This window comes from Pteronotus mesoamericanus, unplaced genomic scaffold (assembly GCF_021234165.1).
Source record: "Pteronotus mesoamericanus isolate MK-2021 breed Mesoamerican mustached bat unplaced genomic scaffold, CSHL_Meso_final scaffold_31, whole genome shotgun sequence".
Classification (NCBI taxonomy): Eukaryota; Metazoa; Chordata; class Mammalia; order Chiroptera; family Mormoopidae; genus Pteronotus; species Pteronotus mesoamericanus.
This window is the reverse complement of record NW_026555312.1, coordinates 23758912-23786819: the sequence shown is the minus strand read 5'-3', so window position 1 is coordinate 23786819 and position 27908 is coordinate 23758912. Positions and strand designations below refer to the sequence as shown.

General features: G+C 35.0%; 1 protein-coding gene across 6 annotated transcripts; it reads left to right on the top strand.

The window, feature by feature from the left end:
* The first annotated feature begins 3954 nt into the window (after positions 1 to 3954).
* On the top strand, positions 3955 to 26085 carry SLC35B3 (solute carrier family 35 member B3). Of its 6 annotated transcripts, XM_054591939.1 has the most exons (11): positions 3955 to 4056; positions 5881 to 5981; positions 6799 to 7092; positions 9404 to 9525; positions 12738 to 12892; positions 14153 to 14260; positions 18467 to 18594; positions 20565 to 20657; positions 21063 to 21174; positions 23702 to 23771; positions 25528 to 26085. In XM_054591939.1, exons 2-11 carry the CDS (start codon positions 5955 to 5957, stop codon positions 25676 to 25678), a joined length of 1260 nt encoding a protein of 419 aa, XP_054447914.1. In that variant the 5' UTR covers positions 3955 to 4056; positions 5881 to 5954; the 3' UTR covers positions 25679 to 26085. The 6 variants fall into 6 exon arrangements, with proteins under 6 accessions (XP_054447914.1, XP_054447917.1, XP_054447913.1 ...); XM_054591942.1 differs by lacking the exon at positions 5881 to 5981; XM_054591938.1 differs by lacking the exons at positions 3955 to 4056; positions 5881 to 5981 and adding an exon at positions 4091 to 4252 and having other exon boundaries at positions 18497 to 18594.
* Positions 26086 to 27908: the final 1823 nt, after the last annotated feature.

The following is a 27908-nucleotide window of genomic DNA, read 5'->3' as shown; positions in this document are numbered from 1 at the left end:
AACTGCTATTAAATTCAGAATCATGGAGATTGCTCTGATGTCATTAAATCCTCCCTTAATCCAGCCTGATATTTTGTCCCCTTTTCTTCTCCTCCCAAGTCTAATACCTGACATATTCACTCCTGGATTCTGGCACATGGTCTCCTACTTGCAGCTGCCAGTTGTTACCAGCTAAATCTAGTGGTACTTTACGTGACAAAGCTATTTCTTCCCAAAAAGAGGGCTATACTTCCCTGCTATGGCTATGTTGAGAGCTGACCCTAATTTTTGGTCTGGAGACAATAAGGAGAGGTTGGAGCAGACACTGAGGACAAATGTGATCCTGTCAGGCACCTGCCTCTGATGAAGTATTTTCTTGGTGTTCAGGTACAGGAAAGTTGTTTTTCTGATCTAAGGGCTGGGGTTGCTTCTACCAGCCCAAAGGGCTCAAAGGGATTTAGGGGCTCATGGCTCCTCGTAATGCCCAAACTGTTATCTCCATCCTAGATTTCAGAGTCTTTCCCCTGAAGCATCAGGGCCCTAACTTTAGCATAGACATCTGCCAAGGGTATAGATTTAATCACCTTTGCACCGCTGCCACTCTTGCAATCAAATTCTGAACTGGTATTTAGCCATCTTTTCTGTGGCTGCAAAGGTCTCTTTAAATACTGATATGGAGGCATTTCAGCTCTTAAGTTGAACCCTAAGTTGATAGCTGCATGACCATAAAATTTTTTTTAAAAAAGCACGCAAATTTCCTCATTTATGTAAGTACCATTGCCCTTTCCTATTCAAGTGCCAGAACTACTATGCAGACTAATGTTTTATGTTCATCTTCTACCCACAGCAGGTAAGAATAGCCTTAGTAATTGTGATGCCATAGCATACCAGCAGATACACCTCTTGTCATCTGTCTGGAAATGGTGAGTGACCCTTTTCCAGAGGCCTGAGAGGCTGCATTTGAGACTTTCTTATTACACCAACTTTATTAACATGGTTCTTTCCAAAAGTATAACCTACGACTATGGGGGACGGTGAAGGCTGACATCAAAAGCCAGGTTAAGCACTTGGCAAAGCCACGCTCGACCGCTTGTTATATGCAAAGCAGAGCAAGCTGGCAACTGGCGACAGCCCGAGCCCGGGGATTTGAGAAAGGAGTAGATACCTGCAAGCTCCACTGAAGGTGACTGCAACCATTGCGGAAGATAGTTTTATCATGTAGATAGCCTGGGAATGGAACAATCCGTGCCCACAGCATTCCCCTAAGTCTGCAAAACTCCCTTGAGCTTTATCTAACCGACCTCTATAAAATAAACATGCAGACTGTGGTCATTTTCATCGTCTCTCCATCAGAGGACAATGTCCCACCTGGCCCCCGCTTTTCTCTAAATTGTCTTGTGTTGTGTCTTTGTGTTGTGTTGTCCTTTCTCAATCTCCCATCGCTCTCACTCAGGGACCACCACTCCTCTAGGGTTGCAGCATAAGACAACTACTTTGATGTAGTCAGATCATTTGGAAGATAATTCTAGTGAGAAGCAGTGAGAAAAATGGGGAGAAATATGTAAAAGATATTGTAAGAGTGTGTCAATGATGTTGCTGCTGTGGGAAACCAGAACTCAATTTCACCAGGACTACTTGAGAAGCACAACAAATGCCCTTACAAAATTGTCTTGCTAAGGGAAATTATTAGCCCTTGGTGTGGCAAGGTGAATTTTCACAAATCAGCTATTAGCAGTTTTCCTATTTCAGTTATGCTTTTAGAAATCAGCATATTAGCATTACCACAGATTGGATTACTGCCTTTTTTAATGCATCTGTTTATTTTGGTTGACTCTGCTTGGACTATCCTTTCCTCTCTCCTTCTCCCCATTGCAAACCCATTGGAATCCTCCTTGTCATTTTCATTCTGCCTTCTAAAAGAAGCCTTCATAAGCCACTCCAGCCAATATTTTAAATACTTATTCTGAATTTCTACTCTACTATCTTAACAGTCATTTGGCACTTAATCTTAGTCATTCACACAGTATTTACTGAGTACAGACTATGTACCAAGTACTCTTTTCTTGATGTTGGAGATATAGCTGTGAACAAGTGAGACAAAATTTCTTCTCTTGTGGAACAAACATTAAAAAAGCAAAAATAGGTGAGGAAGACAGAAAACAAATATGTAGGAAGTGATCATAATTGCTATGAAGACAAGTAAAGCAGGGTGAGGACAGTGTTTGTGTGTGTGTCTGTGTGCATGCTCACACCAGGGTTAGCTCTCCTAGACACGGTAGTTAGGGAAGAACCTTTGAGTACTGGCCGGAAGAAAAGGAGGAAGCATGTCTTGTGGACATCTGGGAGGGCAGCATTCCCCGCAGAAGGAACAGTAAGTCTACAGTGCTGATGCTTAATATGCTCAGCAGGGGTTAGAGGGCCTTCAGAGAGTTGCTGTGGGTGTGGTCCATGTACATCAGGTTCTGTCTTACAGGCCATGATAAAAGTTTTGAACTAAAGCAGTAAGCCATAAAAGTGTTCTAAGCAGAAAAATGTGTACTTTGCCACAGGTTCTGAAAGGATCATTCCAGCTGCTGAATGAATTTGGATGTAGAGAAATAAAGGGCTGTAGGAAGACCTATTAAGTTACTGCAATTATGTAGTCATGAGTGGATGGTACCTTATGACAACTTTCGTACTGTAAGTTGTTTTATAGTGGCATTTACCTTTTTTTGTCATATGTATCCATAACTTATTGATGGCAGGGAGCTCCTACTTGTAATTGATGGATCATGTATAGGGATTCAATAACTTGTTGAAAGTACCACTAACAGTAGTATTAAACCCACATTATTTAGTTAATAGTATGGCATCACTGAAAGCCTTTGTCATTTACTACTTCTTTAAGGAAATTTTATTCTCCAAGCTTTAATTTCAACATTTTTAAAATGCTGATAACACCTACCAACCATGTTGGTGAGGATTAAATGAAAATGCCTAGCCATACCTACCACTTATGATGGGAGATAACTGCCATGCTTCAACAGAAGCTCTAACACCCAATACAAACACAAATTTTCTTTCTGTATAATGCCTGTGAAATTTTAAAAGCTATAATAACTGTCTGGATTCAACACATATTAATCCAATTTATTCCTTTCTGGATAGCCAAAGTGTGCACTCAAAAATGTTCCAGCTTTGTTATAGCAATATTTGCCTTCCATATCATTTTAGTTATTGAAAAATAACTCATCACCTATCCCATCTTGGTTTTTCATATCATTACATCCCAGTAATTGCAGCTGTAGCCCTAAACCTAGGCTAAATGTTGAGTTTGATGGCTAGTCAAGCTATGGGATTTACATTCTGAGCAGTAAGTGACAGTGTCAAAACAATACTGGCAACACTTCTGTTATGTTGCAAGGATGGGGGTTGTGGTAGCTACAAGATCAATTATAATGTCACAGGCAACCCAAGGGCTACTTCAATCTGCTTACATCAGAAAGCAGGTCCAAGTCAGGCAAGAACATGGAAGCAAAGGTATGATGACTTTGCCCCACCTCATTATCATCAAGCAGAAGGAAGAGGGAACCTCAATGGTTTCTAAATTTGGGTTTAACTTTCATCACTTGGCCAAATTGTCGAACTTCAGCGCAGGGCGATGGACGTGGACGTCTCCTCCTGCGTGGAAGCCCATGGTCCTGGGGGAGCCAGGGAGACCCTGGTCAACAAAGAGGCTGCAGAAGCTCAGAGGCTCGGACCCAGGAACAAGCACAGCACCGATCAGAGGATGAGAACATCGACCCCATCGGCGATCGCCGCCCCTACGCAATTTCTAGTGAATAAAGAAGTGCAGTCCTCGGACGTTTGGGACCACCACGGCTTCACTCTTCCCGCGTCCCGGAGGGGGATACGCATGCGCGAGGGGTAATCTGGACGTAGCCACCAAGGAGGCGGGGCTGTGGAACTGCGCAAGCGCGCAGTGACACATAGGCGGAAGTGGCACGGGAACGCCGGCAAAAAAAAAAGGACCTTTACAAGAAGGCGGCAGCTGTGGCGGAAAGGGCAGGAGTAGGCGAAGCGGAGGAGAAGCCGGAGGTGATGGCAACGCACCTGGGGAGGGGGAGACGCTTCGTCTGGCTGGCGACATCCAATCTGGGGTCACCCTTCCAGGTGACACCCCGGCTCAGAAATGGTCGTGCCGCCCGGGCCTTTCGCCTTGTTTGGGACCCAGATCCCCTCTCCCCAGAGAACCTTCCCCTCATCCGTGACGACCGTGTATGGAGAGGATGAGGTCGGGATAGAGAGCACGGGTGACTTCCTTTTTTAAAGAACGGAAACCTGCTGTCACGGTTTCTAGGGAGGAATTACGTCTTTTCTCCTTTTCGGCCCTCCGAGGGTCCAGAACTCCCTCCAGCCCCGGTCTGTGGACTCGCAGGCATGCGGCCACATGCAGGGGCGTCTTAGACCTCTGGAGAAGTATCAGTCTTCTGGTTTCCCCAAGACTGCATTTTAGTTACGCGCTTCTTGTGGGTTCTGCCTTAAATCTGCTGTCCATTTGATTTGCAGTGCAAGATGATTGTACTTACCAGGTTATTAAATTCTTATCCTAAACTTATTCCAGAAGTTATGCTCATTCCTCCGGTCTTTGCAGCTTAATTCTCTCCCCCACTTGTTAATTTTTTTTAAATACTGGTTTAGTCTGCTAAGAGGTGTTTGTGTGTTTTTAAGTGTTGGGCCTATTCATTTCTTCCACAGTAGGATATAAGATGTCGAGAATTGATTTGTGGATAAACATTTGCCAAGTGAATTGGGATAGTTTGGAACTTGGAAGAACGATATAGCAGTATTTGAAAATAATTTAGCTTAATGTTTGTTGTACTTAATTTATATATATATGACTAGATTAAGAAATTTACTGAAATAATTTTGACTTGAGTAAGTCATTGGAAATCAACATTATCACCAGTTATTTATAACTTTTATATTTCACTATGTGCTAGCAAAGCTACCCTTTAATTCAGTTTTAGCAGTTATTTGTTCCTTCAGGTAACTAAAGTTAATAAGATGTGTTGACTTTAGTAAGAAGATACAAGCAGTGATTCACAACTGTGGGGTTTTTGTACTTAGTTTCAAGAGTTAACTGAACTTCTAAAATAAAACAAAACGTTGGTCATTTAATTTGAAAACTATTTTAACTTCATGCTTGATATTTTTCCTGTGCCACAAGGACATTGGCCTAATTTCTTTAGATGTTGATTAATAATGTCTGAAATGGAAGGGACATGGCAAACATTTAGGATCACAGTTATTGGGCGTCAGAGTTCACAGGGTCTTCCTTCATCAGTCACATGATCAGTTCTGATTGATAAAACTGCATTCTAAATGCAAGGCTTTAAAGGGCAGATTTTCTGATGCTGTGCCTTCAGTAAACAAAGGAAATGAATATACTTCCATGTTCATTTTAGATGCGTTGTGGAAAATTTTAGTAAAAATGTCAATACTTTAGCACAGGTGTCCAAGAAGTAACCGTCCTCGAGGGATGTTACTATGTCTGGCATGTATCTGTGGCTCATAAGATTGCCAATAGGTGTGTTAGAAGTGGCAAAGTATTAAAAAGAAGAGAAATACTATTGATTAAATAGTGTTTATTAAAGTGTAATAGAGTTCTTCATTTAATATTTTAATTTTTAAGTTTACAGTTGTGAGTAGGCAAAACATAAAGTTTATTCTTGTATTATTTATTAATTATTTGTTACTTTTCCATGCAAACACTGTAAACCTCCTTTTGCCCCACCCTGTATATATACAAAGAGAAATCAACAGTCATGGAGCCTTCATGATTTTTTACAGACTAACAGAAATAATGTGTTTCCCACCTTTTCGCAGTCCCAAAGATTTTTTTCTTTTGTTTTTAAACAGCTTTATTGAGGTATATAATTGATATATTTAAAAACCTGCCCATTTAATATATATGACTTGATGAATTTGGATATATGCCTGCAACCATCACCATAATCAAGGTAATAAACATATCTATTACTCCAAAAGCTTTTTTGTGTCCCCTTTTATGTCTGTTTGTGATGTTAAGAACACTTAACTTGACATCTACCCTCTGAACAAATTTTTAAGCACCCAACACCATATTTTTAATTATAGGCACTACGTTGTATAGCAGATCTCTAGAATTACTCATCTTGTTCAAACTGAAACTTTATACCCATTGAACACCACCACTCCAAAAACTTTTTAAATTAAATTTATTTTTTCCAAAGAAAGAAAACATATTCTTTATACCTAAGAGATGCTATTGCTAAAGCAAATTATCCTTTCTCTAGTCTCTGATAACTAGCTTTTTAAACAACTTAGTGTTTGATTTTATTTTAAAATGTCATTAGCAAATATGTTTTACTTTTGTCTTAGTATTTAGAGAAGCATCAGTTGTTCTTTACTCTTCTGCAAATAAGAATTAACATTAATGTTGAAGATGCTGTGCATCAACTATCATGGGCTTTAAGAATTCTATCCTTACTACATATAAAAACATGTTTACATCTTTGATGAAATAAATACAAGTTTAGATTTTGGTTTGTTGCTGTGGAAATGAGAATGATATATACCTAATTTAATGCTCTATTGGTCTTTATCAAGTGAAGATAAATTGGAGAGTTAACATTGTTTTTGGTTTATTGGAAGCTCAAATAGGGGAATTAAGAAATTTATGTCCAGAGACAATGAGACTTAACTGTATACTTTTTAAAGTATGATTTGAAATATTGTTTGGAGCATTATACTATTTGATTCATATGTTTTGATTAAATTGCTTATTTCCTTCTTTAGGACTTAGCTCAGCAAGCAAAAGAAAAACTGAACAAAGGAGAGGAATCCAACAAAGATAACTTTGGAAGCACTGAATGCAGCAAAATAAGAACAATGGACCTCAAGTTCAACAACTCCAGGAAATATATTTCTATAACTGTCCCATCCAAAACCCAAACAATGTCACCACACATCAAGTCAATAGATGACATTATAGTACTTGGCATAAATCTCAGCAGATTTAACAAACTTACTCAATTTTTCATATGTGTTGCTGGAGTTTTTGTATTTTACCTCATTTATGGATATTTACAGGTAAACAAAAGTTATTTGTTTATGGTGTTTATAACATCATGTAATCACAATAAGAGCACGTAATAGTTTGGTTCAAGATATTTTCCTTTATAACTACCGTTTTCTTCACAAATTTGAGGTTTTCAGTATAGTAATAGAAAAGGGCTTCTTAAAAGTAAGTCTGCTGCAGAGGTCACAGTTTCAGAATTCAATATTTTAAGTGAGGGAAAGGGAGCCAATAAAATCTTAAACAGTTAAAGTTATGAAAAAACATGAAATATTTAACAAAATGTAGATAATTGCAAGCAGGTGTTACTTTTTAAAAGTGATTAATTCAAGTATTGATTGGTATTTTGGAACATAATTCTCCAATAAAATTGAATGATAGCACAAAAGCCACATTTCAGTTCATTCTTGATTCTTAGAGCTTAATAATAGCAGGTCCCTTTTGGAAAAGTGTGTCAGGGTGTTTTATATTTTTCCAAGGGTATCTCTTTCATTCTGTGATCATTCTTTTTTGAAGCACCTATCATGTTTTCATCTTTACTGGTTTCTTTTTCTATTCTAGATTTGCCAGAACCTTATTTTTCTGTGATTTTTTTTTTTTTTTTTTGGCCTGTGCGAAATGTTTCTAACATTGCGACGATTTGTCTCACATTTTCATTGTGTTATGGCATAGGTGTATACATTTGACCAGGAGTAAATTCCTGACCTTCAATGATGTAGGCTGGATGAGAGGAACCAGGCTACTACAAACAGAATGTTTGAATGGACTAATATTGTTAATGGTCAGTTCATTAGTGTATTTAGCCTTGACCAACATTGCTTTCTTTATTCAATTCCCTAACATGAGAGAACCTTTTATAATTCAAGGAAAGGGAAGTGATATGTTTTTGTTCGATCACAGATATTTCTGGTATTCTGTAGTGTTAATCAGAGTGAGCTTAATCATTGTACTCTTCCATTATCTTACAGAGATGAAATATAAAAAGTAAGTGTAAATAAAGAAGGTGATATTTGACTATTCCTTAGCTTATAAAAATACCATGAGAAATACTAGTGTAAAACAAGAACATGAATTAAGAATCTGAATATTTACAATAATAATAGATTTTCCCACTCGAAAATGGTATAAAATTTCTGGTATCATAGTGAATAACAATAAAAAATAGTAAATTTTATCAAATAAAGTTAGAATTCTTTTTGAAAAGCTTTCTTTTTTGTTAAAATATATCATTCTTACCAAATAGCTTGGGAACAAAGAAAAATGTTTTTTGCAAAGCAAAATGAATTAGAACTTTATAAATTTCATCAAATTTTTTCTATTTATTAATCGGATTTTAACTTATAACTAATATGTGCAAACTTTTAAAATTGGATGTCAATATAATTAATGTTTGTAACATCACTATCACTTTGTGAAAACTGACATTGCTACTAACTTACATATAATTGCCTATTATAATAGTTTGAAGGAAATGGTTGGAGTTTTGTAGAAGTTAGCTATATATATAATCTGAATGCCAAAATACTTAAAATTATTTTCATGTTTTATAGTTTATAAACCAGAAAAATCCTAAAAGCTTGCAGACTTACTTGAACATGAAGTCTAAATTTAAGGAACTATACAATATCCTAAATGTACAAAATCCAGTTCAGGGTCTAATTAGAGAATGTTGAGTTTTTCTATGAAAAGAAATTTATACATAATTCTCATCTTTTAAAAAATTACTTAAAATGCAGTTGAAATATATATATGTGGTAAGTTTGATTTCTTTTTTTAATCAAGCAAAATAACTTTATTAGAACTTCTCTTAATGACTTGTTAATGTCTCATTAAGGATTAATGTAAAGTTACTTCATGGTATGACATTTTTAGGTTAAAGTAACCTTTTACAAAGAGAAGTTTTATATAATCTGTGATACAAGTATTCAAAAAAAACATTAAATTGATTTGAACTGATTATAGTTGTATAGAAAAACAGGCCTGAGGTAACGGACTTCTGATGAAATATGCTTTTTTGAATAGTAGATGAGTTCTTCAATCAGCTACCTTTCTCACTTGGAGGGCAACTCTTTTAATTTTGGTCTTTAAAGAGAAAAGCGAAGAGTGATACTGCTTTGTAGTTGTCCCTCACCTGTTTTATTTTTTTCCTGATTTTTATACCTGGATATTTAGTGTCAGTTCCTTGGAAAGGCCACCTAACTTCTCTAATTATATCTCTGAGAAGTTTTGTGATTTGAGTGTTTTAAATGTTGTGTTTATAGGAATTTATTGTAAGGAAATTGGTCTGCCTCATGGCCTTAATGGTATTCATGTATCTTTTGACAGGAATTAATATTTTCAGTGGAGGGTTTTAAGTCCTATGGCTGGTACCTTACTTTAGTACAATTTGCATTTTACTCCATATTTGGCCTAATAGAACTTCAGCTTATTCAGGACAAAAGGAGAAGGTATGTGGTTTGTTTGTTTTTATTTTTTCACAGTTAAGTTCAGTAGTAGTTAAATTTTTGGTTTTGCTTTTTGGGTATACAGAGTATATTATGCCTGAAATATACATTTCCCATTAATAAAGCATATCTAATACCGAAGCATTTTTAACAGTATAATCAATTTAGTAAAAATATTAAATATGGTATTTTCATCATACATTGAAAAAAGTAATCTCTAAGTGTAAGTTCAAAAAATGTAATTTAGGCTCAACTTGTATTAAATACATCATTTTAAAATGACAACATATTCAGATGTACATGTGTATTTTTATAAATGTCACTGAAATAAGTGATTACTGAAAGATTTACAGTGCTGCTACATTAAAGTGGTGATGTAAAATATCAATACCTATTTTTGTATTGGTTTTTAAAATTTATAGTAATGTTTTCTTTTTTACTTAACATTGTCATACACTATCTAGTAGCTGAGATTGCATTCTTAGTCACAGAAATTTCATAATATTTCTTTTCATCAAAACTGAAGGGGCTTGTTCAACAGTATATTTTAAATTGGCAATCTAGATTATAGAAATACGTTCATATATTTTTAATGGCATATAGAACAATATGCAATAAAACCATACCTCTGATTATAACTAGATGGTGGTTAGGAAATTGAATGTTTTTGGTAAATGTAGGTATGATTTTCCTGACATATCAGAGCCTAATATGTGAATATTTCAGGTATATATTGGGCAGTTTAAAAATGCAATAAGAAGCTCTAATATTGCACTGACTTCTGTCTTCATTGATATAAACGTTTAATCCTTCAGTGAAAATACAAAATTTTCACAGCTTTTATTTCTTACATAAATGCTTTTGATGTTTGTATGAAGATAATTATAAAATTTTAAATATTTAAATCTGTATCTCCAGTGTTTCTTCATGGGTCTAATTTTACCTCTCAGTCTCTATATATTGTCAATACATTATTATAGCAGTGATATTAAAAATGTTTTAATCTGAAGATATCTTATTCATTATTTTTATGCTCTGAAACTCTACAAGTCTAAGCCGTAGATGATAAAATAGAAAGTAATCAAATATACCTGTCAAGACTAATATATAAGGAACTCTGATGATTCATTACCTATTGCAATCTTCTGGATCTCTGTTGCTTCTAAAGTAAAAGAATCTAATACTGTCTGTACTGAATGAAAAGTGACAAAGAAACTATCTCCTCAATGTTTTAAAAAGATACACATCTCCCTCTCAGCTACCAAAGTAAGATGGAGCGGGGGCCCAAAGCCATACTAATTTATCCCAACCTTTAAACCATATGATCATACATATTTGAAGGTAACATCATTTGTGTTTGATTTAAACATAAGTGAAGGAATTTGGCAGAAGAATGTATAGATATATAATAAATACAATTATGCATTGAAACCTTCTTTATTCCAAAGCACATGAAAATCTATTTTAGAAAAAGTCTTTAAAGGTATGTTATAATGAAAATACACCTAATCACATATTTCTGAATTTATTTCTTAGTCTATATCCTCTGAATTTAAGTGACACTGCTGTTTAGACCTTTGCTTAGTTTTTGTCTGTCTTCCTATGTTTATATGAATACCAGTGTACTTGAAAATGTGCAGGATTTAGTCAGAAAAAATGGCTGTGATTCTTGCACTGCCTCTCATTAGCTCTTTGAAGGCTGCAGGGAAGTTTCTTAAATTCTGTGTATTTTATTTTGAGGATCAAATGTGATAGTGTGGTGAAGCACATTGTGACGTATAACACCCTGAATATACTACTTGTTATTTTTCAAGAAAGATTGCCTTGTAACTTTATTAATTCTTTATATGAGTTTGGAATAAAGGACATCTGTCAAATTGGTTTTGACTGGGCTTTTTAAAGTTACACTTTTCCCACCACATCTAAGGAGGTAAGCAGTTGGGGTGTTAAATGAAAATAGAAGCCATGAGATCATATAGCAAGTTGCTGTCAGAGTTGGAGCCTTTTGAATTTAGGTTTCCTGAGTTTCAGGCTTGTTTTTTCTTTTTTTCTACCTGTACTATGTTGCTTTTCTAATCATCGTCCTTGTGATTTTTCTGGCTTGAATTTTTTATTTTCTGGCTAATGTTCTCTTACCTAGAGAAACAGAGCTATCCTCTTTCCCTGATGATATCGCACTGAGCGTTAAACCCCACGAACAGCATAAAATCAGTGTTTGTGTAAAATGATGCATATGGGCCTGCCACAATATTTCCCTATGGATTTTAAATGTTGACCACTATATTAGTAGTTACCTCAAAATTGAAATGTAAGTGGAAATGATGCATTCTAATTGAATTTTTCCAGTGAATTATTCTGCCTCATATCTAGCCATATAAAAAATATGAAAAATGTTGTTTTGATTTAAACATGAACACAAAGCCCAAAATAGAAACTAGATCTAAGGAGGCAACATAACGTAATTATGTGATTAGTGCTTCCTATGTTAGGCACACCAGTGTACAAGATTATTATTTTAGACCATTAAATGTCTAGTGTAAGTGAGCATATGCTCGCAATGGTAGCTCAAAATTCTGAAGATTCTAGGTGAACAATTTATTTAGGAAATCCAAATAGAACTTAAAGCAGAAGATTTGGGATCATAAGGAGAGACTCCAGCTCCTCATCAGAAAGTTGATTTTACAGAATACAGAGTTGGAGATGAATCACAAGATGTGTGATGAAAATTATGTCCAGAGTTTTAAACACATACTTTTTCTAGAGAAATTGTGCTCAGTTTACTCTAGCAGAATGGATGGATGTATTTTTCCTAATGCTAGATGGAAACATTAAGAAACAATTTAGAAGTTAAAAATTAGTTGAGGTGTCTTTCACCATTATAGAGGCCAATGTTTTAAAATATTTTTTCTAATTTTAGTCATGGTAGTTTTTGTGCCTTATACACACAGTAAGAATCTAAGTGACTCTATATATACGACTTTTTCACATAGGCATTCTCACTCAAGATTGATTAAATAAGGGTGAGTTGTTATTTTTAGTGACATTAATTTATGTAAGTAAACAGTGTTAAAACTTTAAAATAGTGATGTTTTACCAATATTTCTAGAAATACTAAACAAATAAAAAGTAAATAGACATTTACACATTGTAAACACCTTATCTAACAAGTATGAATTGGGTCCCAAAATGAAGATTTTAAAAATTGTCTTTTACAGAATACCAGGAAAAACCTACATGGTAATCGCTTTTCTAACTGTGGGTACTATGGGGTTATCAAACACTTCCTTGGGCTACCTGAATTATCCTACCCAAGTCATCTTCAAGTGCTGCAAGTTGATTCCTGTGATGCTGGGAGGAGTTTTTATTCAAGGTATAGTAATATATTTTCATACTGTTTGAAACTAGTAGGATATGTTATAGCATCTAGCATTAGGAAAAATATTAAACTTTGGTTAATTCAATGAACATTCTAAATATTTTATCAATTCTGAGTGATAAAAAAAATCAGGTATTCTAAAAATTATAATACTTGTGATCTGCCTTAGTGTCTGAAATCAATAATTTGAACTCAGGTAGAATAAAAATGGTATTTTGCTGTATTCTTTGAATCTGGAATCTACTTCCATTCCCAGAAATACTGTATTTGCCTATTGAAGACCTAACCAGAAGTACCTAAGTACCTGGAAAGCTCCTTCTTTCATTTCTTTTATGTACTCGTCGGGGCTCAGAGTGCTCTCTACCTCCATTGTACAAATGGACAGCTCTTATATTGAAGCGAAGCTTAACCTGAGGAGAACTGCTTTTTTTACCAGTTCTGCTGGCTTATTGATTTCTCAGAGTGCCAACCAAGTTACAGGCTTTGTGGAAAGAGCAGTAAGAGAGGAGACAATGATAGCAACAAGCAGCAGAACAAGTTGTTGTTCATATAACTGTCATGAGGAATATTCATGTTTGGATAATTAAGTGTTTCTATATCACTGACGTTCTTATACAGCCTGACTGCATTCTATGCATTGGATGCCTTCACAAAAAAGCCTTTTAATGAAAGTGTGTCTCTCTTTACATAGGAAAAAGTAATGATCTCAATCCCTATTAAAAATCACATTTAACATCATAACTAACTGAGCCTGTATAATACTTCCTTAAAATCCTTCCAAAAAGTTACACTACATGGTTTTATTATTTAAATGTGGATATATTAAAATCAGTTCTTACTAACCTAGAAGTTATTTGATTATGGTATTTGCAAACTTAAACAGTTATATGGCCTGAATAATTACTCTGGTTACTTTGTAAACCTGTGAACTAGAAGAAAATTCATAGCCTTATATATGAAGGAAAAAAAGGCATTAATTCCCATTAACTTTTTAAATGTTCATATTTACTCACTACAGTAACAGATAAAATAGAATCTCATATCTAACTTATAAGGACACAGGGGTGCTCACTGAACATTTAATTTTTAGAATCCCTTCTGTGACACTCTCATGCCTTAACCTAGGTGTTCTTATATATTTTGACATCAGCTATAAAAAGTAGACCCCTGATCTACTTGGTTAAACACATAGATCTAAAACTACGCTGAGTGGATCCTTCCTTTCTGAGGTTGACTTACATTTATGTTACACAGGCAAGCGTTATAATGTTGCAGATGTGTCTGCCGCAGTGTGTATGAGCCTTGGTCTGATATGGTTTACCCTCGCTGACAGCACAATTGCACCCAATTTCAACCTGACAGGTAAGGAATTCTACTGTCTTCCGAGGTGTTGCAGGGAGTTTGGTTTACAATTTCATAAGGATTTTAAACCGTGGTGTGACATCTGTAATGCTCGTATCTAACAAAGCTTTCCATCATAAATAGTATCCCATGTGGAATTCATAAATTAATATTAGATTTTTTTTCACAAGCAGAATAGATATGATAATATGTTTAGAAATAAATAAGAATATAAAATATGGGTTGGAAACTTCTTTTCATTCTAAAGACTTCTGGAGAAATTACTTATATATACATATTGTCATCCTTAATTCTTGAGTTTTAGTCATAAGATTATTGTGGTAAAAATATTACAACTCTGGAAATAATTGTTTTTACTACTCATGTATTCTGACATGACAGAAAGCTGTTTGCCCAAAGTTTTCTGTTATCAAGTACATGGTAGATCAATTTCTTATGGGCTGAATTGGAAATACACACATGAATTACAGGAGAATCACAGTAATTTTGTATTCTCATTTTCTTCATTGAAACTTGCACATGTACTCATCATTGTTTTAGCTAAAGAGGGAAAGAGACGTGTTGAATTAATATGGTTATAACCCTAACATGCTTAAAGTTTCTACCATAAATAGTGTGTCATATGGAATTTTGTAAATTAAATTTAGGTTTTTCTCACAAGCAGAATAGGTTTTATAGTAAGTTTAGAAATAAATAAGGATAAAAAATACATATTGGGATCTTGTTTTCATTTTAAAGACCTTATGGAGAAACTGTGTATATATACATATTGTCATTCTTAACAATTGAGTTTTACTCATAAGATTTTTTTAGTATCATCCCATCTCATACCTTTCCAAAATAGTACAAGGTACTTAAAATATCTAGGTCTTCTCCCTGGGTGGGTGGCTCAGTTGGTCGGAGCATAACCCTTATCCCATACACCAAAAGGTTGCAGGTTCAATCCCTAGTTAGGGTACCTGTCTAGGATGTGGGTTTGATCCCAGGTCAGGGTGCATATGGGAGGCAACCGATTATAATATGTATGTAGGTATGTCTCTCTCTCCCCGCTTCCTCTCTAAAATTTAAAAAAAAAAAATTAGGAAGAGTAAACTGGAATGCACAAGCATGAACAATGGTGACCTCACTATACTAGTCAGTGGGGTCAGTAAATGCCATTGAGTGAGCATGTGTACTATGTGGCCATCAGTTCAGGAGTGAGTAGAGCAATGAATCTGCCTCAAATTTCGCATTAAGCTTGAACATTTCTCCACGGAAATTATTCTAGATGAATCAGAAGGCTGCAGCTATGGGCAACTGGTGATTAGCAGCTTCATCACAACAACGTGCCCACTCATGCATCACATTTTGTGCAGAGTTTTTTGGGGAAACATCAAATCAGCCAAGTGACTCAGCCCCACTACAGCCCAGATTTGGTGCCCTGCAACTTAAGGTTTTTCCCAAAACTAAAATCACCTTTGAAAGGGAAGTCTTCAGACTGTTGATGAGATTCAGGAAAACACAATGGTGCAGCTGATGGCGACTGGGAAAACTGTGTGAGGCCCCAAGGTGCCTGGTTTGAAGGGGACTGAGGCATCATTGTCCTGTGTACAATGTTTCTTGTATCCTCAATAAATGTTTCTATTTTTCATAGTACACGACTGGATACCTTCTGGACATAATATATTTTACAAAATGTAGTGAGTGTAATTATTTGTGAGGGAAAAGTATTAAATAATAAAGAAAATTATTTACATGAGCTTCACTGTTCTTACTACTTGTTAGCCAATCTTTTTTACTAATCTGGTTAACCAGGCTAAGTTAAGGGATTTAAATGTAACCACTTTAGCTTCCTGGAGCTGCCCTGTAAGAGCTAGGAGATCTGGTAGAACCTCTTACATCTGTTCTTTCAACTTGGGCCATTCAGAGGTCAAGAGATCCTTACTTCAATGACTCTTACTCTGAGAAAGCTTACAGTCGCAGGTGTTTCTTACATGGTTTAGATTTTTCAGAAACAGTTTGTTTTCATGTCCACAAATTTAAAAAGTAATTTATACTTGAACACTAGGAAAACTGACTCTTTTACTTAATGAAAATGCAGTTTTAGACAAGACACATAATTTGCTATCAGAGACACGGCTTCAAATTCTGTTTGAATCACTTAACAATATAACTGTAGCTAAATTGCCAGATACCTTTGTGCTTCGCTTACCCAGAAATAATGATGACAGTGCGCTTCACACACAGGCAGTGAGAGGGTAGAGTGAGATGATGAAATAATGGGTGCGGAAGCACGTAACTCAGTGGGGGTGAGGTGGGGCTGGTGATGGTAATGGTGGAAAGGGGTGGTTCTGTAACTTCTCACTGTAGTTTAAGTGCTAACCCTTTCTGAGGTCCATGGAGATACTAGTACCTAACCATATTTTCTTATTAAGAATAGTTGATGAGCAATTTATCACAATCCCTGATCTGCAGGAGTATATTATCTAAAGAAGATTAGATTAACTATTAAAATAGATAAGACAGACATAAATAAAACTTTGTATAAAGAGATATATCAGATTTACTTATTCAAATCAATGTTCACCTTAAAATATTCCCCTTAGTATGCAATTAGGGTATTTTCATAAAAGTATTTCATGTTGTTGACATTGTTCAGAGCATTTTTGGAATGTCTTTGAAAAGCCTTTCAGGAGCTAGGCCATTGTTTTCAGGATCTTCAATAATACCATGTCTTTTTCTCTTGAGGACAGATTTGATATTGAAACAAGTAAAAAAGCATTCAGAATCAAATTTGGTGCATAAAAATGCATGATTAGGTAATACCTAAGTTAGGTGATAAAGAGTCAAATTGAAGAAAAAGGATGAACACTTGAAAATTCTCAATTAAATGCATATATGTGTACTTATATTTTCTGTTTGATTCCTTTCATGTGGTTGGGGGGAAGAGCCCTGGCTGGTGTGGTTCAGTGGATTGAGCGCCAGCCTGCGAAGCAGTGGGTCACTGGTTCAAATCCCAGTGTAGGGCACATGCAGGGGTTGGCGGGCCAGATCCCCGGCGGAGGGCATTCAGGATGCAACCACACATTGATGTTTCTCTCCCTCCCTCTCTCTCTCTCTCTCTCTTCCCCTCTCTAAAAAATAAATAAAATAAAATAAATCTTAAAAAAAAAAAACTAAAAAAAAAGAGAGAGAGAAAACTCCCTTAAATTTCATCAGACAGATGTAATCAAGGCTGCTCTTTATTCCTTCTGTAAGCACCATGACTGATGACCGGAGTCCTAAACACTTGGAGTTGAGAGCCTGCTTCTCCAGAGATGTGCATGTCTATATGAGTGTGTTGATTTCTGGATTTGTTTATGCCAGTTGTACCTGTTATTATAATTATGCAATAATTAAATATTTACTTGAATTATTCAAAACTGAATTTGAAGAAAAAATTGTTTCTATAAAAACTAAGTTAATTGAAACCATTTGGTTGACAAGTCAATAAAATCACTATTTAATTACAGGGGGATGGAAGAACTGTAAAAATTGGAGGCTATCATAAAAATATGAAATGTTTCTGCACCTTGATTGTTTCAGAAGATGTTGAGTTTTTGGTGCACTTTTTTTTTTTAATTTCTGAGGTTCCTGAAATAAATATATATAAAAAAATATACATATATAATATATATAATATTTTTTAACCAAGCAACTTGGAAATTATGGAGATTATGTTTTATGAGTGGTTTAAACAAAAGAGAAAGTACAGAATTTTAGTTAGGACCCTCATTGAAAGAAAATACCTTGGTAGTTGCATGCATGTTTATGTGTTTTAAATTAAACATTTTAAAAATAAAGGTAATTTTCTTATGGTTTCCCTCTTCATCTGATTTTTAATTAACTGACTAACTACCAGTCCCAATAAATCTTTTAAAAATGTCTTCTATATTTATTTAATATATTATTCCTCTCAAACGTATAATCAGTTTAAAAGCAGAACTATTATTTAACAGGACAGTGAAACACAATAACGGTGACAAAAGTAATGCAATTTATTAGTGTTAGCTTTTTTATAAAATAACATCACCTGTGTAACCTATGTGACCTATGTGCCTGTCACAAGTGATTGTAGATTTAAATACTCAGCTTTATGGAACAAATGTGATTAAGATCTGCTTTTGTTTTTTTAGCCCAATTATATCTCTGACAGATCTTGATTCTCATTCATATGTTTAAATAAAGAGGTTCTTTTTCTCCTGTGCCTTCTTGAAGGTGTGATCCTTATTTCCCTGGCACTGTGTGCAGATGCTGTCATTGGAAATGTGCAGGAGAAGGCTATGAAACTGCACAACGCTTCTAATTCGGAAATGGTAAATAGTCTAGCATTTTTCCCTTCACATCAGACAGATGCAAAATGGTGATAATATTTAATTTTATTAAATAGTTACAGTATTGACTTGCATTACATTTTTAAACTAGTTTTTCATTATTTTCATAAAAGTAATGCATTCAAACATAGGAAGGTAAAAAGTAAAAATGCTACTACCACTGCTAATAGCTTATGGTATAGTATTTGATCAGGTTTTCATCAGTGGTTTATATTTTTTACATATTAAAAATCCTTTGATACATCATTTCTCCTGTCTTTGTATTTGGTTATTATTTTCCATTTAGAAGTCGGTGGTATTTATGTGGTCCAGTTTATCTTCTCCTTCATGGTTCTGCTGTGTATTATGACTGCAAAGGGCTTTCCTGACGCTAAGATTTAAGAATTTTACCCACATTGCCTATTCCTTTTATAATTTCCTTTTTTATTAAATCTTTGATCCACCTAAAACTTAAAAAATTTTCTTCTATATGGCTATTTACTTATCCCAATATCATTTATTGAATAATCTAGTTTTTCATCTTAAGTACCTTCTTTATTCATATTTTAATGAAGGTCAAAATTGTATTCTTTGAATTTATTTCTGCACCAGAACCATATGATGACAGCAGCTTTATCATACATTTATCATCTGTCAGGACTAGCCACCATTGTTCCTTTTGTTTTTCAGAATGTTACTACCAGTAGTTTTTCTTGGGTGTTCATATCCCCAAATAAACTAGAAATCCCATTGGTATTGTGATTGGTATGGCATTGAATTATAAATTAATTTAGGGAGAATGGCATCTATACCCTTGATTCTTTCAATCCAAGAATAAGGTATGACTTTCCTTTTATTCAAGTATTCTTTTTAAAATGTCCCTTAGATTTTAAAATTTTCTTCATATATCCAATACATTTCTATTGAACTTATTGTTAGGTATTGCATCTTTTTGCCATTGTTACTGCAAATAATGCCTTTTCTTCCAATATATCTTTTGATTGCTATTTTTATATAGGCAAGTTATTGTATGTGTTTACATTAACTTTATAACCAGCTGCCTTGCTAGACAGATAGAGCAGACTGCATGAAGGATGTATAGGACTGGCCTTCCCTGGGTTTCTTTTTGTCAGCAGAGTGGCCATACTCTAAGGAGTCCCTAGGAACATAGGAACTTCCATCCAGGTCAAAGTTTTCTTGAACATCATCACTGCTCTTCCTAGATTAGGTAAAAATAAAAGAGTTAAGGATGTGTAGGTAATTAGAAAGTTAATGTAGTATAGTGTTAGACCCTCGGCTCTGGTCTAAGAGCTCCAGTTCATTATCCTAACTTTATAAGCTCTCTTATTTGGGGAAAATGACAATATCTGTTTTAGTTTCTTCATCTGAAAATTGGAAATGATTTAAAGTACTTATATCTAGATTGGTTGAGAGAAATAAATGGAGTAGTCCATATAGAGCATTATTAGCACAGTACTTAACACAAAGCAGGTATTGAAGTTTGATTCTGATTTTGCTTATGAATTTAATAAACTGGAATAGAAAGTTTAGTAGGAAAACTGGGAAATTAAGCATAAATATGCAATATACTTCTTATTTTTGCTATATTTTAATGTCTTTGCAAACTTAATGTTTGTGTTTAGTAAGTATCTATAAAGTCTTTTTGTTTTGTTTGTGTTTTTAGAATCCCAACATTAAAACCTACTTTGAATTCAGTAATTAAGCCAGAAAAAAATATGAATAATTATGTAACCATATACAAAGGATTGGTACTGCTGTGTTATATTGCACATAAAATAATGTATAGACTTAGAAACAGGATCAACCATCGTTTCCAGAAAGTTAAGCCTTATTGAAACAATGATGTTACTCAAATTTAATTGACTAGATTAATTGAGCCACATGTTGAAATCCTTCGTTTTTAACCTTTGGTTTAATATCACTTTTTTCCACTGTATTTTTATCTGCTCTAGGTATTGTATTCGTATTCAATCGGGTTTGTGTACATTTTATTGGGATTGACATGCACTAGTGGATTAGGTCCTGCAGTAACATTTTGTTCAAAGGTAAACATTAATGACATTTTAAAAAATAAACATTGTCCATTAAATGGTTTCCTCTGTATTTCTAATTCCCCTTGTTAAAGACTATTTTTATATAATTTGATAAATGTCTTTATGTGCAGATCAGAAATTATTTCAGAAATGAAATGATTTATATTTAAATTTACTTTATCCTTGCTCTACCCTATAAGTTAATATTTAAGCTGTTCATGATGTAGAAGTTGTGGATTTTAAATTTCATCATTATTTTTCCATTAAATCAGAACTAAATAAGAATCTTTGCTTGACTGCATTGTTGAATGGCTTATTATTGCTCAAGAAGTTGATTAAAATCTGTGGTTTTATTTCATTTGTAATACCTTAGGGTTTGTTTTGTATTTTTCTAACAGGCTTTTCTCTGTGTTGCAGAATCTAATTCGGACCTATGGTTATGCTTTTCTTTTTTCCCTCACTGGATATTTTGGAATCTCCTTTGTTCTGGCTTTGATTAAAATTTTTGGTGCACTTCTTGCTGTAACAGGTAGGAGTGATATACTTGCTTAGATTATGAACTAAGCATTTAAATTTTCTCTGATGCTCTTTTCCAAAAGGTAAGGGCAGCATGATATCTTCAAATAATTAAAAAGAAAATTGTCATATTTGACCAATTTATTCCTGGGCTTATGGTATTGCTTTAAAATTCCAAAGAAAATGTTTAACCTTAATTTATTTAACGGTTTAATTTTAAAATCAAATATATACATTTATCTAAATAGCAACTTTTAAATACATTAAAAGAACTTTTTATTAAAAAGTATAATAAGATGAATAATTTCATAGAAAAATATTACCTTTATACACTTTAATTTAAACTGAGAATTCCAGTTTTGTTGAAGTTAAAAGTATGACATGTGTTTTGAACGTTTTTGGACTTTTCTTTTGTACACTTTCCAAGACATCAGATGAGCTTCTCTTTTCACTAATAATTATTAGGCACTTGCCCTGTGCGGGGACTTTCCTCGCACATTAGAGGAATGAAATTTGTGTTTGTTCTGCTTTGGAGGAGTGAGGGGAACAGATGAGGAGCCATAGGTGAGGCCTAATGAGGGCAGCAGATGACTCCCCGTACTACGTTGTGTTGTTTGCCGAATGAACAGTTCAGGCAATGAGTGCTCTTGGTGTCTCCCACGTGGAGAGAGCCCCGAAGCCAGGATTGGAAGCAGGGGGAGAGTTGTGGCCTGCTGCGTCACAGAAGGTGGAGCCCAGTCCCAGCTCGGATGGTTAATGACTTGTGACCTAGAGAGTAACTCTCTCTTCCTCTCTGAGCTTCCTTTCTCTCTTTTGTATAGTGGTTGGTTGAACTCAATCATTTCCACCAGAGATCTACAGAATTTGCATTCATTATGCATATATGCATTAGTCATTTATCTGTTAGGAATTTTCTGTGGTTTTAGAGGAATACTTACTTTAATACCACAGAATAAATTAAACAAATGAACAAATACTTCTCTCTTTGTAAAAGTATATTTGCTTTCTAACTTTACTCTATTTGCTCAGGTATGACTCTCCTTTTTAAAGTTTACATCCCAAATGGTAAATAGAGGGAATTTGATTATAGATTAGGCCATATCACTAATCTTTCAATTCATCTCATATACTTAACTTGGGTTCCAATTTTGCTTGTAAGAATAACTGTTTAAAAATGTTCTTATATCAGCTGATGTGCATTGATTGGGCCCTGTATGAAGAAATGTGAGATGCAGTCCTTGTCTTGAAGGTGCAAGCCAGTTCATTTCTCCACCTTATAAAAAGAAATCCAGAGGTGGTAATAATGATTACAGCTAATATGTCTGTAGCCCTTATTGTGTACCAGGACTGTTTCAGTATTTTACATATATTATTTATCTTAATCTTGAAATAATCTTAGAAAGTACTCACTATTATTGTTCCATTTCACAAATGGGTAAACTGAGGCGTGGGGCAGTAAGTGACTTGCCCAGTAGTCAGGCAGCTCATAAGTTGTAGAGTCAGGATTCCAACTAAGTTAGGGTGGCACTAGACCTGTGCTCTTACCCCTGTGCTAGTCTACCCCTTGAGCTGCTGTGGAGTCTCCATGCTCATTAGGAATCCAGGCTCCTTCTGTGTGCTCTGCCTGTTCCAGGCAGTGAGGTGGAGAGAAAATGAAACACACGCCTTTCTATTTATGAAAACTTCCTAGAAATCACAGTCCCAGAAACAGCACTTCTGCTCACATTTTTTTGGCCAAAACCTAATCCATGATCACACCTAGCTGTAGGAGAGGCTAGAAGGCATGGCCAATTAAAAATAGGGGTCCTTGTATTAAAGTAAAAGGAAAGACAGATTTGGGGAATCAACTCTGACACGTTTCCAAAACAGTTTCTTCATTTGGTGTTCATTCACGCATTGAACATTAAGTGCTAGGAACTACAGAGTCTGGGAATATAGGGATGAATAAGACAAGGAATAAGTAAAACACACAGTCTAGTGTAAAGATAGTAACTGATAATGCAAAGTGAGGGAAAAGCTATGATGGAGATATATGTAGATTTCATATCTCATGAGACAAGGAAGGAAGGTTTCAGGCCTTACAATAGACATTGAAGTAGTAACTTAAAGGATAAGCAAAAGTAAATACAGACAAAGAAGATTGTGAGAATTGCTCATAGTCTTACCCAGAGTTGGTCACTATTAAGATACTAGGTTGCCTGTTCCACCTAATCAAATATTTTAGAAAGCATTTCTTTCCTGCCAAACTAAGTAAGTCTCTCTGAGGGATGACATGCCTCCATGTGCCATGGCCTCTATTGAGTATTTATTATAGTTGTGCTTTAACATGTACTATAATATTTAATGCCTGTACCCCCTACTAGACTATAATCCCATAGTAGCAGCAACAGTGACTTCTTGTTTTTTGCTTTTCATTGTTTACTTGCACCTCAAATAGATCCTGGCACATAGTAGGCTTTGTAAATATCTGTGAATGAATGATTTCCAAAATAGTCCTAGGACAGTAGACACATTCTAAACCAACCTTTTTCTCCCTACAGTGACAACAGGAAGAAAAGCAATGACCATTGTACTTTCATTTATATTCTTTGCTAAACCATTCACATTTCAGTAAGTACATTTTAATTCAACAAGTTTCTCGGTGTTTAGATATTTTGTTTCATTTTCCTATTAAACAGCCTTAATTCTTTATAAAACATATTTTTCATCTCTACCTCTAATTTATTGATGTCTTCTGCTTCTTCAGAAATGTGTGTAATTATTTGAAGATATCATTTTGTACACTTAAGCTGTCTAACCAGAATCCCAGGGCAAATGTGATCCTGTTTAGAATGTAAATGAGTGTGAGTGATATGTTAAAATTAAGGGATTCAATGCCCCTTGCCCTAGTGCAAAAATATTTATATATTTTTATATATAATATTTATATAAGTACACACACACACACACACACACACACGTACATCTCTCCAGAAAAAGTCCAGCCATTGTTAATATAATGAAAACAGTTTGCATTACATCGATAGAATGGACTGGAATATGCATTCATGAACAATGATGACTTACCTGTACTAGCTATTAAGGGCAGTAGATGCCATTTGAGTGAGCATGTGTACTATGTGGCCATCACATTCAAAATGACCGAGCAAGTACAGCAGCGAATCTGCACCAAATTTTGCGTTAAGCTTGAACATTCCTCCACGGAAGCTATTCCAGTGATTCAGAAGGCTGCAGCTGTGGGCAACTGGTGATTGGCAGCTTCATCATAACAATGTGTCCACTCACACATCACTTCTTGTGCAGAGTTTTTTGGCAAAACATTAAATCACCCAGGGACTCAGGCCCCCTACAGCCCAGATTTGGTGCCCTGTGACTTCTGGCTTTTCCCAAAACTAAAATCACCTTGAAAAAGAAGAGATTTCAGAGCATTTATGAGATTCGGGAAAGTACAACAGGACAGGTGATGGCGATTGGGAGACCTGTGTGAGGTCCCAGGGTGCCTGCTTTGAAGGGGACTGAGGCGCCAGTGTCCTGTGTACAATGTTTCTTGTATCTTCTTTAATAAATGTCTATTTGTCATATTTCATGGCTGGATACCTTCTGGATAGACCTCATGCATATGTGTGTGTGTGTGTATTTTAATTGTTGGTTTATTTGCTGCCTTTTCTCACAAAGGAGTTGAAGTGGAGAAGTATTCTATCAGCTGTGCCCTAATGAATTAGGTTGCGGTCTTTACTGTTTTCTTTATTGTCAAGATGTATTTGAAATTAGCATTATTTAAACTTACCTTGGTTAGGAATTGAGAAGATCTGAAACCTATAAATTGCCAACGTATAAAATTAAAGGTAAACACAAAATAAATTTCCATCCATGTATTGATTGTTTTCTATAAGTTGGTTTCCCTTTTTGAATATGGTAGGTATACATTATAGTTATCTTTGCCAATTCCCCTTTCTCTGGATGTGTCCCCTTTTTATTGCTATTTGTTCTACCCAACTGGGATAACTAGTCAGGTAGCTGTATTGTATTCGCAAGATGGCCATTGGCAGGTTTACCAGTCCAGCATTTTCACTTAAAACTTTTGGTAGGAGTTGAACTTTGAATTTTCTATTATTCTCAAAATTCAAATGAACTACGTTTAGTATTTTGTAAAATATCTTATTTCTATATACACTTAACATAAAAGATATGAAATTCTCACTACTCTGATCTAAAACTACTATATTTGTTTTAGCACTATTATTGTAAGCTTCCCATTACAAAATTTTATTTTCTTGCATAACATAGTTTTTGTGAACTTATCACCAAATTCTGTGACTAATAATGAATTTTTACCTTAATTTTTTTTCATATCTTTTTCTCTTAGGTACATATGGTCTGGTTTGTTAGTTGTCCTTGGAATATTTCTCAATGTTTACAGCAAAAATATGGATAAAATGAGACTACCATCACTATATGACCTGATAAACAAAACAGTGGAAGTAAAAAAGTCAAGGACATTGGCACAAACTGTATAGACAGTGATTCCTGCTGTTTAACATGGAATTCTAAGGGACCAGTCACCAATTAATTAACTTTCCAAAGGTATTATTATAAACCAAAGGACCTGATGGCATGCTATCCATTCGCAACTGGATTCCATATGAAGTCAACCCTTTTCTTCAGAGCCGCTTGTTTGACTGACTTCTGAAGCAATCAAGAGAACAGCGTCTGTCACACCTTAGAATAGCATCAATATAAAGGACTGTAATTAGCAGCTTATTGAGAATTTAACTAGAAGTGGACCATGTTGTAAAAACTAATTAGATATTGTTATGACATATCAAAGAGATTGATATGAAATAGCGGATTCTTTTGTCTTCATTCCATTTTGGTGGTGTTATTTAAATTGATTCTCTGTTATAAGAGTGAACTGATGATTTAAAGTCTAGAGACAATAACTTCATTATAAATAAAAATTATTCTGTGATTGTTTTTTAAAGAATGTATTGATAGTGTTTTGTTATAAAGAGGGAAGTGAAGATTGAGTAAGGCTTTATATAAACTTTAAAACAGACCTTTTTCTAAGAAAAAGAATTTTTTAGAGAATTCATTTCAAAGAATTCTTTAGAGAAAACATGCTTTAGGTTTCTTGTGAAATATAACAATATAGTCAAAGGAGTCCTCACATTACATCCTGTAAGTATATATCATGAGAAAAATTTCCTACTATTTATCAAAGAGGTGCTTAGAGATTTAATCATTTAGATTTTTTTAATTGAAAGGAAATAATTGATTCTTATAAAATAAAAAAATTGCCATTGTTTTTCTTCCACAATTTATTTTTTTGTTTTTTTAAGTATATTTTATTGATTATGCTGTTATAGTTGTCCCAATTTTTTCCTTTTGTGCCCCTCTGCCCAGTACCTCCCTTCCCTCCAGCAGTACCCTCCCTGAGTTCATGTCCATGGGTTCATGTGCATATAAGTTCTTTGGCTTCTCCGTTTCCTATGCTATTCTTAACCTCCCCCTGTCTATTTTGTGCCTACCATTTATGCTTCTTATTCCCTTTTTCCCCTCTGCCTCCCCACTGATAACTGTACATGTAATCTTCATTTCTGTGATTATATTCCTGTTTTCATTGTTTGCTTAGTTTTTGCTTTTTAGGTTCAGTTGTTGTTAGTTGTAAGTTTGTTGTCATTTTACTGTTCATAATTTTTTATCTTTTTCTTAGATAAGTCCCTTTAACATTTCATATAATTAGGACTTGGCAATGATGAACTCCTTTAGCTTTACCTTATCTGGGAAGCACTTTATCTGCCTTTCCATTCTAAGTGAGAGCTTTGCTGGGTAGAGAAATCTTGGATGTAGGTCCTTGTCTTTCATGACCTTGAATACTTCTTTCCAGCCCCTTCTCGCCTACAAGGTTTCTTTTGAGAAATCAGTTGATAGTCTTATGGGAACGCCTTTGCAGATAACTCTCCTTTTCTCTTGCTTCTTTTAAGATTTTCTCCTTGTCTTTAACTTTGGATAACTTAATTATGATGTGCCTTCGTGTGTTTTTTCTTGGATCCAACTTCTTTGGGATTCTTCAAGCATCCTGGACTTGAATATCTTGTTTTTTCACCATATTGGGGAAGTTTTCCTTCATTATTTGTTCAGATAAGGTTTCAATTTCTTGCTCATCCTCTACTTCTATGATTTGGATGTTGGAATGTTTAAAGTTGTCCCAGAGGTTCCTCAGCCTCTCCTCATTTTTTTGAATTCTTGTTTCTTCATTCTGTTCCAGTTAGATGTTTATTTTTGCCTTTTGTTCCAAATCGTTGATTTGAGTCCCAGTTTGCTTCCCTTCACTGTTGGTTCCCTGTATGTTTTCCTTTATTTCACTTTGTATGGCTTTTGTTTCTTCCTTTATTTTGTGACCATACTCAGTCATTTCTGTGAGTGTCCTGATTACCAGTATTTTGAACTCTCCATCTGATAGGTTGGCTACCTCCTCATTGCTTACTTCTTTTTCTGGAATTTTCATCTGTTCTTTCATTTGGGCCATATTTCTTTGTCTCGGGCCACCTGTTACATTGTAAGAGGCAGAGCCTTAGGTATTTGCCAGGGTGGAGCAACCCACTTTGCTTTTAGATGGTGCTGTCTGTGGGAGAGGAGACAAAGTGGGAACAATGCCACTTGCTTGGCTCTCACCCCACTTTCCATCACTTCCCCATAAGCAAATGGTGCCCTTTCAGGTGCTGATTCCCAGGTGGGAAAACTTGT

Excerpts from the sequence above, each read along its gene's own strand:
- SLC35B3 (XM_054591937.1), top strand. The coding sequence starts at position 4,151 with ATGGTCGTGCCGCCCGGGCCTTTCGCCTTGTTTGGGACCCAGATCCCC. Across the intron at positions 7,093-9,403 it reads TCATTTATGGATATTTACAG|GAATTAATATTTTCAGTGGA; the intron begins GTAAACAAAAGT and ends ATCTTTTGACAG. Across the intron at positions 18,595-20,564 it reads ACGCTTCTAATTCGGAAATG|GTATTGTATTCGTATTCAAT; the intron begins GTAAATAGTCTA and ends TATCTGCTCTAG.